The 17541-nt window shown below is 36.9% G+C and overlaps 2 protein-coding genes across 3 annotated transcripts; one reads left to right on the forward strand and one right to left on the reverse strand.

Annotated features, from left to right (window-relative positions):
- Positions 1 to 998: 998 nt before the first annotated feature.
- On the forward strand, positions 999 to 12020 carry LOC129574811 (glycine receptor subunit alphaZ1). Of its 2 annotated transcripts, XM_055457292.1 has the most exons (11): positions 999 to 1194; positions 2414 to 3122; positions 5934 to 6013; positions 6096 to 6195; positions 6282 to 6436; positions 6593 to 6748; positions 6866 to 7012; positions 7413 to 7642; positions 7771 to 7899; positions 8015 to 8122; positions 8617 to 12020. In XM_055457292.1, the coding sequence occupies exons 2-11, from the start codon at positions 3070 to 3072 to the stop codon at positions 8836 to 8838; spliced, it is 1380 nt and encodes a 459-aa protein (XP_055313267.1). In that variant the 5' UTR covers positions 999 to 1194; positions 2414 to 3069; the 3' UTR covers positions 8839 to 12020. The 2 variants fall into 2 exon arrangements, with proteins under 2 accessions (XP_055313267.1, XP_055313266.1); XM_055457291.1 differs by lacking the exon at positions 999 to 1194 and having other exon boundaries at positions 2336 to 3122.
- On the reverse strand, positions 12004 to 16676 carry LOC129574808 (periodic tryptophan protein 2 homolog). Its single transcript, XM_055457286.1, has 6 exons — positions 16477 to 16676; positions 16284 to 16396; positions 14307 to 16076; positions 14063 to 14210; positions 13509 to 13905; positions 12004 to 12593 (listed from the first exon to the last, which is right to left on the reverse strand). The coding sequence occupies exons 1-6, from the start codon at positions 16492 to 16494 to the stop codon at positions 12133 to 12135; spliced, it is 2907 nt and encodes a 968-aa protein (XP_055313261.1). The 5' UTR covers positions 16495 to 16676; the 3' UTR covers positions 12004 to 12132.
- Between the last annotated feature and the right edge of the window lie 865 nt (positions 16677 to 17541).

Raw genomic sequence — 17541 nt, forward strand, 5'->3', positions numbered from 1 at the left:
ACACACACGAAGACACACGACATTGGCACTATGGTTGTTGTTTTTTTTTAAATGTACAATCAAAGCCCAACCATATGGTTTTGTTTGATGCCACGAAACGAAATTTATTTGGGGCCGTTTTTCCATTTCAGCACGCGATTCATTTGCTCCACAAAAAAACGACATCAAATCATTTCCACATTTCTCACTATGTGTTGAATGTGTGTGAGAATGTGGCTGGCTGGCTGTTTTTTCTGTTGATGTGTTAAAATAAAATACAGCCCCTTCCAATTTGCATCGTGTTTTTCACTTTCTGCATTTTAAAGGATTTTTTGTTTCTTTCAACATTTCGTTAGCTACTCGTTTGCAGCATTATGTGAATGTATGTCGATTGGTGTGGTGTTGTTGCCGCCATCGTCGTCGTCGTTGTCGTTATTTCGTCTTCTTCTGCTGTTGCTACTACTTTGGATTTCATTAGGTTTTGCACTTGATATCCGTTACACGGCGGTTGGCGAGCGAGAAAGAGAGCATTACCGTGTATGATCCTGATATGGAAGTGCATACATTAAGTTTTAATGTAGTGAATATGATGCGATCGCATTGAATCAAAGAAGAAGAAAAAAAGAATACGACGAAAATGAAAATTGGCTACATTTTGGCGCTTGTATGCTCGCCTACGGACTATTCCACCAAATCACATCAAATGTGAATCAAAACCTCTTTCACAGATACATACACGCACGCGCCCACTTAACCAATTTTCAAACCGAACTAACGAACAAAAAAAAGTCGTACGGCAAGAAAAACGGCAACCCGTCTAAAGACACACGACCGGACCGCAATCGACGTCTCGAAGGATAAAAGAGTGAGCAAGGAGTGCAAGCGAAACAAGTGAGGAAGAGAAAGATAGAGAAAGAGGGAGCGTAAGCGTGAGTGCGAAGCGGTCACCCCAATATGAAAATTGAAAAATCGTGAAAATTCAAAGTGCAAAATCACATGTCCAAGTAAATAGAAAAGTCAGTGCTTGTTTATCGTGTGGTGAATGAATAACACGATTCATTTCACTTCATCGTTTCCAATCGTGAAAATTGATGTACGATATTCAGTGCAAGTGTGTGTGTGTGTGTGTGTTCGCGCATTCTCGATTTTCAAAGTGTTTTAACCGATTTTCCAAATCAAGTGGAAAACCGCTCTGTGTTTGAAATCCCGTTCAAAGTAATAACTGATTACATTTTTTTCTCTATTTCTTGCTGAGCATTTCATTGTTTTTTCTGCGAGAAGTTTTTGAAAAAAAAACCGCACATGCAAAGGCATCCGAATGAAGTTTTAAAGGAAATAAAGACTCATTATCACTTTTAAAAAGCGATTAACACGTCGCTAAGTTAAATTACCGCAAAGGAAATACTTGTTCACTGTGCTCTTTTGTAAATCAAAGTGTCGGTTTTTGCTTGTTTTATTTTTCTCTCTTGACTCTGTACTCTGTGCTCCGCCACCATCGTTCTCTCTCTCTTTAATTGTATTCAATTTGTGGTTTGTTAAATCCAATCGACGGTATATAATGTGGTGTGCATTTTTGTACATGTGAAATCGAACAATATTGGTCGTCAAGGATTAGGGGGAAAAAAATACAGTGCTTTTCCATCCACCAATCAAATGGAGACAGAGGGAAAAAAAACATAACGTTGGCCACAGTGTGTATCGATAGTTCTTTTTTCTCTCAATATATTCACATGAACTTGAGAGAAGCGATTTCAACCGTAAATAATTAATTTACAATTCTATCGAATATTCAAGTGGAATTTCGACGCCTAATCGAAGGCTCTAGCTAAGTCAAATGGTCATATGGGGTGTTTTGTTCGCCAAGTGTTTTTTAGACATTGAAAAACCCTTAATTTTTGTTTTGTCTTCGTTTTATGTTAAGCCGATGTCGGGTTGAGCATCCTTTATTGGTCGTGCTATTTCCAATATTTCGAGAATCTTTTCTTTTTAATTGAATCGAAGAGATAAAAATCATTCGTTTTTTCCTCGTTCTCCTCTGATTGGATCGCTTTGGTAAATACGTAATTTCAAGTTGAAAAGACGCGAAAGTGTCCATTTTCATTGGCTCATATTTAAGACCATAAGTGACGGTTTTCTGAAGCGCACAGAATCGATTTGGTTACCCCCGAATTCCCACAACGGCAAAACCGATTCAAAGTCGAATTGAATCGAATCGGTGACATCCGACACGTTGGTTTCGAATTGAAAATAAGATTGCATATATTTAAGCTATAAATAAGTACATCTCACAACATCGCTATTGAGCGAGTGAGCGAATGGGCTAAGTGAGTGAGTGTGTAGGACAGAGCGAAAAATCAGTAGCAACAGCAACAGAAAGGGAAGGAATGTACTTTGCGTGTACGATAATGATTTCCCTTCAATTACAACATTTTAGTGCATCAACTATGTCCCGTATGGCAACACACAGCTGAAAAAGCACGCCATAAACTAGGCAAATGATAAGTTTGTTACGATAGAATCGACGCGAATGGAATTTTAAGCGGAACGACGAAGAAGAAGAAGAAGAGAACAGAGGGAGAGGAGAAAGAGTGAGATTGCATTATTTTCCTTTCCATAAATCACTCGGCTCCGGTGAATTTATCATTTTGAGTGTTTGTTTCGAAGTGAATCTGAAAAAAAAATTGAACAAAATAGAAATAATACCTTTAAAGCACACGCCGATTGATCCTAATCGCCGATAGATCGGTGTGTAATTGATGACAACTTAACAATGGTGTTAATTAGACACACAAATGCGACGCAACATGTCGTTTCGAATTAAATCAGTGCTGAAAAAACAATTCCGGAATTTTGTAACGTATTTCAAAAAGAAATTGTGATCAAAGAGAACGAAAAAAAAAACAACAACAACAACACAAAAACAATTTGTTCTGTTCAAATTGGCATTTGTTTTGGGGAGTGACATGAAATGCATGCCATCGATCTTCATCGGAATTGATTAAAAACGGACACCTTGCGCAACAAACAACAGCAAAACTATCGGAAAACCAATGAATTGAGTGAGATGTTAAATACTTTCCACTGCAAAAGATGTTCGCTATTGTCAGAAAGCAGCCATTCGCATTTATCTTTCTGCTGTCATGGTGAGTATTCCTGTTGCATATTGCAGCCATTTTCAAGCATTCGGATTTGAATTTTCTTCTTTGTTTTTCTATTCTATTTTATTTCTATTTTTTTTTTCAATAAAATAATTTTATTTCAATGACCTTTGGGGTTACCAGTGATTTCATTCATAACAGGTGTAATTTAGAGAAATGGATTTAAATGGATTATAATTAATTGATAACTATCGATCAAAGCATTGATTGTCCTTATTCGATGTGGAAGATCGAAAATTTTAGCTTTAATCTTAATTCTGTTTTTATATTTGAGTCGTAAAAACGAACGATTCTCTATTTGACGCAGAACCAAGAAAAAAGAGTATTGTTCTGACACTTTCGAGTCAGCTGACTCGGTAACATAATGAATAAAAAAACGTGCTTCTTTGAGCATTTTTCCGTCGTGCTATCTACATGGAAGGCATCAATAATAATAAGTGACAGAAAATGTGAAATCTCATGAATATGCACAAGTTGTGTGGGAATGGTGCGCAGCAGTTTTTCAAGCGAAATTTATTCTCGATAGATCCTTATCAGAAGCGATAAAAGGTGTCTTAGCTTTGATATTGCACTTGACTGTCCAGTGTCCACAGCCATTTGTATTGTTTCGCATTGTTTCCACATCGTTTCAATCCACACATTAGTTTCATATATTTCGATGCAGCTAATTGATGTGTATTAGAGACCAGCCTGGATACAAACAATTAAGATCCGTATCCGAAATATTTCTTCCTATATTGATTGCCTTACAAGTATGAAATTTTATTAGAATTGATGCCTAGTGATGGCTTCGAACGTTCGTTCGTTCGTTCGACAATTTTTAAAAATATTTTTTTGTTCGTTCGTTCGTTCGACATTCATTTTGTTCGATGTTCGGTCCGAACAAAGTTTTTTTTATTTCGAAATCTCCCGAATAGAATTGGTATTACTATGAAAAATTATAATAAAAGCTAATAAAAGCATGAGCTGTAACGATTACATTATAAATTTGATCAATATATCGAATTTTCTGATGTAAATTTTTTTTCATCGAACAAAATGAATGTCGAACGAACGAACGAACAAAAAAATATTTTTTCAAATTGTCGAACGAACGAACGAACAAAAAATATTTTTTTTAATTTGTCGAACGAACGAACGAACAAAACCTTTTTTTAAAACCATGTCGAACGAACGAACAAGCGTTCGAAAGTGTTCGACGGCCAACACTATTGATGCCTTACAAGTATGAAAAGTCTGTATTCGTTAAGTCTATATATCCGATTCTCTCACATTTGGCTAATCAAAGAAGGTGATTCGGATGCGATATTGATATATATCAATATTGAATATCCGACATTTGTGCGTATCCAAGCTTTATATCCAAATTGCTGCCGATGTCAGATTCCCATGTTATCCGTGCTGGTCTCAAATGCAAAACATTATAAAACAAAAATTCAATCAAAGTGGCTGAGATGTGCAAAACCTGGCAATGGATAATGATGTTAATATATGATGACCTCGTGTTGAACGATTCAATAAAAAAAAACCAAGTGCAGATGTTTTGTTACGATAGCGCGGCTTGTGCTCGAGGCAATTCACCCGTAGAAAAATGTGTGCTTTACTGTGTTATGATTAATAAAAGCCCATTTTCGGATAATTATATTAATTGCCATTTCTCCGCTTGTTTAGCACTTAAACGAGGGGCCGTTTGACAGAACCAATTGACCCCAGCCACTGGCAGATTCGGCCAGTGGCTGGTGGAGAAAAAAAGGCAGGAACGAAAGGAAAGATCAATATGTCGAATGTGAAAACAACGCCGCACACCGTGAAATGTGTGTTTGTGTGTTGAAAAAAGGCCGTCTGAAATCGATAAAATTGAAATTATTGGCACGATTTTGAAATTTATTTTTATACAGCAGCGAAAATGCACGAAGTCATCGAAGAGAGAGAGAGAGGGAGAGAGAGAGAGAGAGAGAGAAAAAGGACATAGTGTAATGAAAATTGTATGCACGACATTTGCGCGCTGTTCGATTCACCACTACCGCCACCGCCGCTGCCGCTTCTGCAAGAAAAATGCAACCGACGAACAAAAAAAAAACCATTGGCTTGCAAAGCACAATACACACATGAATGGAATTTCACCACAACGAAACAAAAAGCCAACGAAAATCACAAGAAAAAAAATTATTCAAAATGCACACAGGCACTGCCAAACGTCGCTTTCCCTCTTATCAGCCGAAAAAATCCAAAATCAAGCAAAGAGAACAAACAAACGAACGAAAAAAAATCTAAATTTCAAATACAACACGGAAATTGCCGGAAAGAATTCCGCATTTTACTGCATATTTTGTAACCAAATTACAATTGTGGTAAAGTAGCTAGCGCGCTAATGCTATCGACAAAACTAATTAAAAAGTTAAAAAGCAAATAAATCGCGCACTCTGTTGTCACAACAAAAAAAATTTCTCTCTCTCTCTCGTTTCGTTCGTTTCCGTTCGCACTCGTTCTTTCACTCTTTGTGTTTGTTTATTTTTCGTGTTCGACATATCATTCGACTGGAGCTAGTTGAATAAAAGTGAAAACGGCGAGCAAATCTGTTTATTTTTTGCTGGCGTTTCTGTTTCGATTGTCGTGTGTGAACTTTTTCGGTTGAACTTTTCAACGAATCCCGCATATTTTCATCAATTTAAACTTTTACCAACAAAAGACAGCAAACGAAAACCCGAATTAAAAAAAAATATCAAATGCGATGGCGACGAATATGGTTTGCTGATACCTTTACTTGTTTATCCCACATATTTTTTTCTCATACAGTTTCCATAACACTTACATTGAAGCGAAAAAGAATTACACGCTAAGGCCCCGCGTAGTTTTACCGGATAGTTATGTCAAGGGTGAGTTACCCATTGAATAAAAATTTAATGGACACATGAACAAACAGTCGTAATTTGATTTCGGTCACTATTGCCATTGCAGAAGTGCGTCCGCCATCGAAAAAGGGGTTGCCCGTTGTCGTTAAGTTTAGCGTATATGTTGTAGATATCAATTCGATTAACGTAGAGGATATGGACTTTCGGTAAGTGTCTCAAAGTGATGGATGAAATGGACCATCACATGAATTTGTTTCAATTTTTTTTTAACTAAATAATCCACCAATTACAGCGTAGATATGTTTGTGCATCAAACATGGAAAGAGCCTAGACTAAAACTTCCGAATGATATATTTGAAGAAGGTGACGATTATGTGACGCTTCCGCCCGAATTCTTCGAGAATTTATGGCAACCCGAATTGCAAATTCAAAATTCAAAAGTCGCAGGTACATCACATGGAAGAAACAAAACATCACACTTTCTATATTGAAATGCATTTCTTCTTGCTCTTTTCTTTTTTGCTTCATTTCTCTCTTTCTCTCTCTCTCTCTCTCTCTCTCTCGCAACTATGCAAATCGATTGTTGGTTTTTATTTCGTATAGAAATTGCGACGTTGACGCACAAATTTTCATCCGTTACATTATACAAAAATAAAACGGTACGTTATGCTGCCCGCATGCATGCGATAATTGCGTGTCAAATGGAATTTCAGTTATATCCGATGGATATACAAATCTGCCCCATCTATATCGAGAGCTGTGAGTATTTTCAGATTTCCGCTTTATTTTATCTATTTCGATTCTTTGAACTAATTCAAATTTTTTCTTGTCGGTGCTTCCATTGTATCTCCACTTCACTCTCGTTCGTTCGCTCAGTTTCATACCCAACGCAAAAAGTACACTTGCAATGGGATGGTGGTGATGGTGGTGTCGTGTTGAATCCAGAATTGAAATTGCTACAGTACAATCTGGGCCAGCCGCTAGAAGTAGCTGAAAGCATTGAATATATGCCCCAAAAGCACGGTAAGATCAATGACTGACGAAGAAAATGCAGTCAAATGCCAACGACTTAGACAGTTTTCCATGTCAATTAGGTCACATTTCTGAAGTTTTACTAATGATTGGCAATATCTTAGCGATTTACATTGCATGAACCATTGTTTGATTTATGACAAAAGCACAGTGGCTTACTTTGCTTCAAATGTTCCATTCGAAATTCGTTGTTAATTCAATTTTACCTCAATTTTAAAATAGAATCTATTAATAATGTACGAAACTTTAGACATGTTTATTTTTTGATTGGAAGAAATTTTCAATCTTCGAACAAAGAAGAAAATTTAATAATTTTCAAAGAAAAAAATTTCAAACTTTTTGACAATTCATAACTTATTCATGTTTCATTCGGTTTCGTTTCTGTGTGTAGGAAATTTTTCGCGTCTCACCGTAAACTTTCGCTTCGAACGACAAATCGGTCATCATTTAATTCAGACATTTGCACCGTCGACGCTGGTCGTAATGCTGTCGTGGTTTTCATTTTGGTTAGGTTTGGATGCGATCCCGGGCCGTGTGACACTGTTAGTAACATGCATGTTGACACTGGTCACCATGTTCACGGGTCTTCGTGCCGATATACCGCCAGTGGCATATGTTAAAGTATATCCCATTATATTCAATACATGGCCTCGGAACTTTGTCTGTTTGCACCACGATTTAACTCGAATTTTCTCTACCCGCGTGCACCGTGGGTTTATTTGTTTTGTTTTGTTTATTTGTTTTTGAAGGCGTTAGATTTGTGGATGGCTGGCTGCATGATCTTTGTGTTTGCAGCATTGGGTGAATTCGTAGTGGTTAAGGTCCTCGACGTTCAATATCAATACCAAATAAATCGTGTTCCAAAAGTGTTGCCAATGGTAAATGTCTGGTTATTGTTTTTCTGTCTACCTTCCTGGCCGGAAAATATATTGAGTCTGGCGGTCTTTTTTTTTCTTCTGTTCATTTTTTATTCGTTCTGTGTTTTGTTTGCAGAGAATTAGTGCAATGGAGAAAGGTCAATGTCCCACACTAGCGACTTGGGACGGTGGAAATGTTCGGTCGCGAAAAGCAACACCAACCACGGCTACAACACCGGGACAGGTAAGAAAAAATATCACAGATCGCTCATTGTCATATTGTTTGTTATTTTTTTTCTCGCAATTATGTTTCAATCATTCAGTTCTTACCTCGATTTCCGTGTTTTCATTTGATTTCGTTTCTTTTTATTCCCCCATTTGCTTTTCGGGTCGACAACGTCGTCAATATTTTTTCCCTTGTTCGGTGCTCCACTGAAATATTGAATTCGAATCGCGAATGTTTAATGTCTTCATGACAAAAACCAACAACAACCACCACCACCATACCATACATGTGCATATACCGTTGACCTTGTGAATTATGAAATCGAAATGCAATTGTTTGCTAACATCGGCTGATATTGTTTTGGCGCGGGTGAAACAAACAATCAAACACGACTGCTACCCTGTCGCCTTATTGCTGCCACCGTCGCCGTCGCTATCGCTGCCTCCGCTACTGCACATATTGCATTCCGGTAAACTTGGTTTGGGGGTGGGCGGCATGCTTATCATACTTAGACATCGTTGCAAGGCAATGGTGGATTGCCGGCAAAAACAACACGACGACAAAGTTTGCTTTCAGTAGCATGGACTGACATAGACACGGGTGTCGAAAAAATAATGTGGCGTGAAATCGATAAAGTTTCAAGGGTTGTTTTTCCCGGTTTATTTTTAGTATTTGTGGTACTGTATTGGCCAATACTGTTAATGAAATCAAACTACGATAAAAGTTTTTTCTAAAATACACACACACGCCCACACCACACCCACACACACATATTCGATTCTAATTCCGAATTGGTTGATTTCAAATCGGCAGCTTTCATGCCATGAGCTACCCTTTTGAACTTGATCGATGCCATGCCTGGTTTTCGTTTTTTCTTCTCTCACTCTCTCTCTCTCTCGTTTCTATTTTGTTTCAGTTTCCATTCAATATTCTGTATTTGTATTTCGGTTGTAATTGTATTAACATTTCAAATCGAAGCGCCTCATGCTTAAATTATTACATATATCCTAGAGTTTAGGTTTAGTTTACTTTAGATGAATAAGTGAAGTGATATTTGACAACAACAACAAAATAGGAAAAAATAATGAACAAAAACTTAAAAAAAACGCCTATTTTTCGAGCAGATTTTCGTCTTATAGTTCATATATATATATATATATAGTTGTAATTTAGTCGAATGCCAGCCCAGCCAATTAGATGCATACAGCGAAATCACTGCGTGCGCGCGCACTCTCTCAATGACAATTTTCCGTGCTTGAAATCAAATCAATCAGTCAATGCCCAACACAAGAACCAGCAAAATGAAATAAGAATGGGAATTAAATGAGAATCTTCCTTCTTAGGACAGGGAATCGAAGAGAAAAAAATCAGATTTGAACCGAGTTCACTCCTAAAACGTAGACATTCAAATGCAAAATTCTGTGGATGTTTTGAAAAAATGTTTGTTCCTTTTGAGAAACAATATAAATGAATCAAAGAAGTATGAATCTGTGAAATGGATTAAAAAAGCAGTTCGTGTTTTGAAAAACAATTGAAAAAAAAAATAAAAAATTGCGTCTCATGAGGGTAAATATATCGAAACAAAAGCAAAAGGGTATTTCAATTTGCAATTGAAAGAATCAAATCGAAAACATTTGCTCGAGCAAATTATACGGAGAACAAAGAGCTCAAGAGAATTATGAAACACTCTACGGACTAATCCTGTACTATAAGATAAGCAATTCGAATGCTTAAATAAATACGTCACTTGATTTTTGTTTTGTAATCAATGCATTGCTTAAAGAAAACCATGGCTTTAACCGTTGCAATCATCAGGAGATTTTTCAATAACAACAACGATCTAAAACCCATTTTTATTCTACTATGGCACGATCGCGATCGAAGACGTAGCAAAAAAAAGAGTGATTTTCATACTTGATTTTGTATAGAAGAGTTTGAAATTAGGAAGAATGAATTGAAGAAAAGAAGAAAAGAAGAAGAAAAAAATCTGTCATAAGTGAAAGCCACTATGGCATCCTTGGTCAGTTCAAGAGATGAAGAAACAATAAAATAAATAATTAAAAATTAACCAGTTTAAATGATAAAACCAAATAATGTTAGCTCAATATGAATAGTTGCTCTATTCAATCATTCATTTGCTCTCGAAATGCTCACCTGAATAGTTGTCAATCAAAATTACGATAATAAACCAAACAAACAACGTGTTACTTCTAAGCAACTACTGAATTAGACTATTGTGTTTGTGCCGACACAAACGAACGCTTTTGCGATTTAGATTAATTTCCAGCAACCTCATCATAGATTCAAATCTAACGTTCACTGAGCATTTTTAAGTAGCCGCTCGGTTTCACTTGTACATTTTAAATCAACGCGGCTAGACAGAAGAAAAACTAAACAAAAATCACACATTCATTTCGCTAAACCGTCGTTTCACTACTTTTTTTGTTTGTTTTGTTTTCAATTGTGTCGCTTTTTGTAAACGCTCATCAAATTGCACAAGTTCACCTTCAAGGTTTACGATAAGTATTATTTGCGAATTTTTGAACGCTTTTTTTCAATCAATGATGTTAACTAACGAATTTATTGGTTTCTTGACTATTTTTATACAAAACAAATGAACATACAACGCTTAATTTCTTTAGTGATTTTTAAATACTTTGATGGCTACAAATGTTGATTCGAATTTGGGCGTTCAAACAGTTTTCAGGCAAAATCGATCGATATGTGTTGCAATTCATCGACTTGTAAAGGATATGCGAAAAAGTGAAAGCTCACCCACAAATGAATCGGATTTTTTTTTCTCAAGAAGATAGAAATCGACAGTTCTATTTCAAAAAAGAGTGATTTAATGAGAAAAACCCAATGAAAATGGCAGAAAAACAATTAGTTTTCAGTGGAATTGTTAACAAAAATAATGAAAATTCATAATTTGTGAATAAAATCAGATTTTCCTAGCCCCTTCTTCGATATAATTGGAATGGTATGAAGAAGAATGCTAAAAAGAATGAAAACTGAGAACTCTTTTGAAAGATACCTCTTGAACAGTGTCGACGCACGGAGCTTGCACTCAGTGTTATTTGTAAACAGTTTCAAACTGTTAACAGTGACATTTATCAGTGTATCAATTGATACACACAAATTGTGTCACCAGCAATACACATTTGCTAATGTGCAAATCCTCAGCCTTGCCAGTGGCGTGAATTTTTTTTTTATTTATTTTCTAATATATGAGCTAAAAATTTCCGAATTTCTGTTTCAATTACCTTGAATCGAATATGATTCACACATTGAGCTGCATGAAATGCCGAAGAATAAGCCACAATTCGAATTCTGAATAAATTGTTCAAATATTGTAATCACTATTGTTGCTCGCACAAGCTGGAATGTACAATTTGGTGTAGCCAAAGCAAAATACCCATTTTTTGCTCTCTTTCGGATAATGAAATAGGTATAGTTATGTAAAGAATGTTGTTATTTTCTATTCAAAGCGAATGTGACATCGTTCGACCGTTTTGTTTTAAATGTTTGGTATTTGGAGTAGAAGAAGACCGTGCAAAGTGAAAAAAGTGCAGCCGAGGTGATGAAAATGGGTGTTTTAGCGATGAAACGAAATACGTCAAGAGCTATATTTTGTACAAACTGAATTGAAAATACGGAAGAAAAAGGCAGAAGAAGAAGAAAAATTACACGTACAAACTGTTATTATATGGATTTCCTGCTTTCGTAAATTCCTTATCTTGCCCTTCATCTACTTTCTTTTCAAAGCTATTCAACAACAACAACAAACGAATAAAAGAAAAACTACAACAACCCTTTATCAAGATAGAATATTACTAGGCAGAAAATAGCTTTAATATACATTTATAAAAATCAACAAATAAATAAACATGTTATAATGATTCAGTTTAAAAAAAAAGTTTAAGACGTTTTTATTTAACAGATTGTTTTTATATTGTACAAATTAGGATTTAAAAGAAGGAGGGGAAAATTACACGGAATCGTATAATTGGAATAGTATTGTGCATATATTAGCCTTCGCTCATGTCGTCAGATGAATCGTCGGATTTGGATTGCATTTCCACATCCTGATCATGTGTACCGTTTGTATTCTGTTTGATCAGAATCAAATTGTCGAGATCATCTTCAGAATCGTCGTCGTCATCAGCATCGCTATCACTGTCTGATCTACCCTCGTCTTTGTCTGCACTGCTTCCTGCTCCCGCTCCGCACATCTCGCGCAACACTTTCAGTGTGTATTTATTGAAGTCACACACTCGACTTAGCGCTTCATATTTCCGCGTCAAGCTGTCTTGTATTGCTATCAGCGATTGCTGCTTGAATACATGCTCTTTTGGTGCGTGGATGGTAAGTATTTTGGTGGCCCATGTTAAGTAGAATTCTATATGGTGACTAGCACTAACTTGCTTACTAACAAATTCCAACGTTCGTTCCACATACGTTTCAGGCATTGCGGCAACCACCAATTCAACTGCAAAAAAAAAAATAAAATCATAACAGTTCAAATACATCATAAAACACACCAATTATTTTTAACGGCAAATTCAAAATAACTCCAATTTTCGAGTCATTAAATTACGAAAAAGGGAAAGTTCATTAACGGCAATGGTAACAGCTCTATCATGGTTTTTGCCAACACGTTTTTTTTATTACTTTGGGGTATAGGTCAAAGTGCACGGTGGAAATTCGATTGACGAACATTGAAGCGAATAAATCAAATTTTACACATCCAACGAGGCGAATGATTTTTTGCCGATTTTTTCGTGGAAGAATTTTTTTCTTTCTCACTTTCTTTTTTGGGTATTCAAGAATTTTTATTCAATGGTTCCTTCTTTTCATTCAAAAGTCTAAAACTGCAATTTCACTTTTTTCGCCCAATTCAATTTCTTTTCAAACTCAGTTTTTTGTTGGATGAATTTCATCAATGGAAACAACATTTTTATGTGAAGAAGTGAAGAGGAAATTCTGCTTTTTTTTGTAAAATTCCAAAATTCTGCATCAATCAAATTGTCCCTCGTAGGTCGATTCCAAATTTCGACGCGTCAAAAACCATGTAAACCACCTTTGAAGGTGTTGTTTTGCGTCATTCATTATCACGCCAACGACGTATCGTTTTGTTGTTGTTATTTTTTTCTTCTCCTTTTTGTTTGTTTTCGTATGCTTTGGTTTTTATTGGTGGGTGGAAACCGAAATTAAAAATTACTGTGCCATCAAATTCCGGTGCATGCGATATCCGTGAATTGGTAAAAAGAGAGCCCGATACATCCACACGATAAAGCCATTGTGTTAAGTGTTTATAAGCGCCAACCACCGCCACCGCTTACCGCCAAATAAAACGATGTGAAAAAAAAGTAAATCGGCTTGACGCCGGAATGCTATGGCTTACCTTCGCTGTGCGGAATTTGTTCGATAATTTCTTCAATCAATTTGACCTCATTCAATTTCAATGCCATCAATAGAGCGGTCGAATAATGGTGTTGTTGTAGACATTCACGAGCCGCTTTTGGTGTCACTTCCAATGATAAATTCAGCGGATCGAACACGATTCCACGGTCAAGTGAATAAATGAGCAGACCTTCGGTGGTGGCGGCTGCCCATGATTGTGCCGTCGGCGAAAAACGCACACTGAACACATTCACTTCGGGCTTGAAATTTCGTGATGCCATATCACCTTTTTGTACGCCCGGCAAACGGATCGCAACATTCCCACCTTCCAGTTCGTCTCGAGCTTCGACCAGTGCCAAATTTCCGAATTCAGTTAGATTGCGGCGATTGATGTAATCCTGTTTTGTGAAGAAAAAATCAATTCATAAATTGAATACAGATTGGTTTTGAATCCAGTTCGGATTGTAGATGATGATTCATCGTCGATGAAAAACGAAAATTCAAGTCGGGAAATAACAAATCAATTCAAATAAAATTCAAACGCAATTTTCTTACATCAAGTCCATCTAAACTGTGATTTTGTGTAATTTCTAACTTCTTCAACAGAATACCGCCGGCCACATGATAAATGCACACATTTTTCGACTTTCCAGCTGCCAAAAGTGTTTCACCATCGGCTGAATATGCTATTGTTGAGAAATACCTAGGGTTTTCGAAGAAAAATCCGTATCAATTTCATGTCTTGCTAAAGAAATCCCATCTCAAAAATCAATCTCAATCCTTGATTCGGTCAACTCACTTGCTTTCTTTATTTTTATCGGCTGACGTCAGATCCACTTCGGAAACGGTAGCGCCCAAATCATTGCGTCCTTCAATACTGGCAATTTGTTGTGAATTTCTAACGCTGAATATTTGAATATTGCCGCTAAGTGCGGCAACGGCCACTTCTTCACCGTCTGGTTTAAAAGCAACTGCTGTGACATTCGATTGAATTTCAACGGTTTCATGATCACCGGACGACTCTAGACAGTTCCAAATTCGAATCGTATGATCCCATGATCCGGACACAAGCATCGATGAAGTGGCAACTGGAGCGAATGCCAATGAACTGACCGGACCTTCATGACCGCTCAGCACTTCCAATAATCGTCCCAATTTCATTGACCACAAATAAATTTCGAAAATATCACGTCCACCAGCCACAACCAATTCGCCCGATGCATCCAGTGCCAAACTGGAAAATTGAACGGGTCGCGGTGAAGTGAATGTACGGAAATTACGATATCTAACTAAATCATAGGCACGCACCGTGCCATCCAGTGAGGCGCTCACCAGGAATTTTTTATTGTTGCTAAATTCAAGGGCCGTAATTGCGCTAGTGTGTTCACTGAATGTGACAAAGCAAAAGCCATTGTTAACATTCCACACTTTGACTTTGGCATCTTCACCTCCCGTTACAATGGACTGACCATCAGGTGAATAGGCAACACAATTCATTTCGCTGGAATGACCCTGCTGCTTCATGATATACTGTTCACTTTGCCATTCCCACACCAGCAATTGGCCGAGATTCGACGATCCCAATGCAATCCAATCGCCAGTCACATTGAATACAGCCGTTTCAATTGCAAATTCCGTAATACTCAGCGAATGAATCAGATTCACGTCGGGCATTTCATGCAGGAAGAATGCTCCGTTTGAATAGGCCGTAATGAGTAATTTGGTTTTCTGATGATAGTTGGCAGCGGTGAGAATGGCACGTGAATCGGACTTTCGAACTTCATCGATGAGATAATGTCGAGCCAAGCGAGTATAGTTGAAGGGATGTGGTTTCAATAGTTCATCAGCAACAACCTTCCCTTGATCATCACGTCCAGTTATCGCAATACGATCATCTTCATTCAATTGATCACTGTCTTGTTCAATTTTTAACCCATCATTTGATTCTTCAAGCGATTTTTTTGTATCAATTTCATCCTCTTTCGTCTCATCGTCCTCTTCTTTGATTGTAAAATCTTTTGGTGTCAAATCTTTCAACTCTAAACTACATTCCCAAATGCATAGCTGTCCATTACGACTTATTGTACTCACATCCAAACTGTTATTCTCAAAGAAGCAACCGACAATCGAATCGGTGTGGCCAGCCAACTGGTACGGTCGGAAATTTTCCAAAAATTCAATAGCACATAACTTGGTGGTGTTATCTCTAGCTCCAATCGCTAACAGTCTGGAATCACTCGACCAATCGATCCATGTCACATCATCGTTAGCCCCATGAAAATGGCGGAACGCTTTGAAATTGCCATAATCACCGGATATTTCACCAGGCACAATATATACCGACACAATATGCGCACGGGCGATGGCAAAATATTTGCCATTCGGACTGAAACGAACGCAATTGACGGTCTCGGCGAATTTGTGCGTGTAAATCACTGTCTGTGATATCATACTGATCATTTGCGCTTCGCCTTTCTCATTCACCGCTATCATCAGGCATCCATTTGGCGAAATTGCTACGGCAGTGTAGTTGTACCGGCTGTCCAGCGATAAGGTTTTTGATTTGTTACTGCAATTGAAATGGAGGAAATTATTTTCATGAAAACTGAATTGACATAAGATCTTGGAGACCTTTCCATTGAGAGCTCTCGATATTTCACAGATACTCCTATCTCATATGTCACAGTACTCTATTATCAAGTCTACATTTCAAGAGTTTAAACACGTTGTGTTAACTATCGCATGTTCACTCTCGAATCCAAATCGAAATACTTACTTTTTCAAATCGTAGATTGTGATGCGATTGCCCACCGGGCTGATGATTGAATTGCCATCATTTGAAAATATCAAATTACCCTTGCGATAAATTGTTCCCAGCAGATTCGAGAACTAGTGTTCAAAAAAGCATTATTAAACTTCTTTCAAATGTTTGAAACCTATTTGAGTCTCTCAATCCATTTTGTTATTACCTTATACGAAAACTTCATTTTGTCTTCGTTCCTTCACATTCACCAACTCCAATGATAAAATTCTTCGACTCAAAATTTAGCGTTCCGACTTTCAGTCACTTATTAAAACAAAAACAAAAAACGTTGTGCCGCGGCTCTGTCCGCATGCAAAACAAAACAATGACACCTAACCTTCTTGCTTTTGACAGATGCTCGCACGTGCGATATGGAAGGCCATTCAATGATTACAGCGCCACATATAATTTCTATTTCGAACTAATGCTGAGCTAGAGTATAAATCGAATCTGGTCCAAAGTGAATCGTGAATGAGCTCGTTTGCAATTGTTGCATTATTTATTATCGAAGTTTCGATTGTAATCGCAAATTTGTCGATTTGTACATTACCTTGGTTGATCAAATGTTTCGCAAGACTTATACTTACCAACATTCAAATGGATATCACTATATGTTAGCTGAAAAAATGATTGGAAAATTGTTCCTATTTAAAAGGAAATTTTGGTTTTGAAACCAAAATCAAAGTCAAAACCATAGCTAAAGTCAAACCAGAAATGAAAACAAATAAAAACCGTAAAATCATTTCGATCGACACTACTTTCGATTGATGCAATTGGACCTGTGCGGAGGTATAGAAAAATATGTACCAAAATGCAAAAGCAGAGAGAATAATGAATGAAAATAGTTAATGAGAATCGAAGAGGTAATGCTAACAGATCGAGAGACTCAGAGACATATAGTGAGAGACCCAGAGATAGTGAGAGAGACAGAGAGAGAGAGAGAGAGAGAGAGAGAGAGATCGGGAGCCTAGACACAATTGAAAAAAAAATAAAAATAAAAATATCGACACAGTCAATTGTTTGTTGTTTTTTTGTTATTTTTTTATTCTTTGTAACAAATTCCAAAAAGAAAAAAAAATTCCATTGGAACATTTTCAAATATTCTCCGTATTTTCATTCAAATAATTATTTTTTTTCTTCATCTTTTTCGTAGTTTTTTTTCGTCTTTTCTTTCATTTTTAAATATGAGATGTTCAATTTATATGTGGTTGCAGTTGTTGCCTCTTTGATA

This window comes from Sitodiplosis mosellana, unplaced genomic scaffold (genome assembly GCF_009176505.1).
Source record: "Sitodiplosis mosellana isolate CC-2019 unplaced genomic scaffold, AAFC_SMos_1.0 Smas_scaffold_6165, whole genome shotgun sequence".
Taxonomy (NCBI): Eukaryota; Metazoa; Arthropoda; class Insecta; order Diptera; family Cecidomyiidae; genus Sitodiplosis; species Sitodiplosis mosellana.

Bases quoted from the DNA above. Each gene is read 5' to 3' on its own strand.
- LOC129574811 (XM_055457292.1), top strand. From the start codon at position 3,070: ATGTTCGCTATTGTCAGAAAGCAGCCATTCGCATTTATCTTTCTGCTG. The intron at 3,123-5,933 runs GTGAGTATTCCT...TTTCTCATACAG, and splicing joins TTTATCTTTCTGCTGTCATG to TTTCCATAACACTTACATTG. The intron at 6,196-6,281 runs GTAAGTGTCTCA...CACCAATTACAG, and splicing joins GTAGAGGATATGGACTTTCG to CGTAGATATGTTTGTGCATC.
- LOC129574808 (XM_055457286.1), bottom strand. The intron at 16,077-16,283 runs GTAAGTATTTCG...TTTCAATTGCAG, and splicing joins ACAATCTACGATTTGAAAAA to TAACAAATCAAAAACCTTAT. The intron at 12,594-13,508 runs GTAAGCCATAGC...TTTTTTTTGCAG, and splicing joins ACAAATTCCGCACAGCGAAG to TTGAATTGGTGGTTGCCGCA.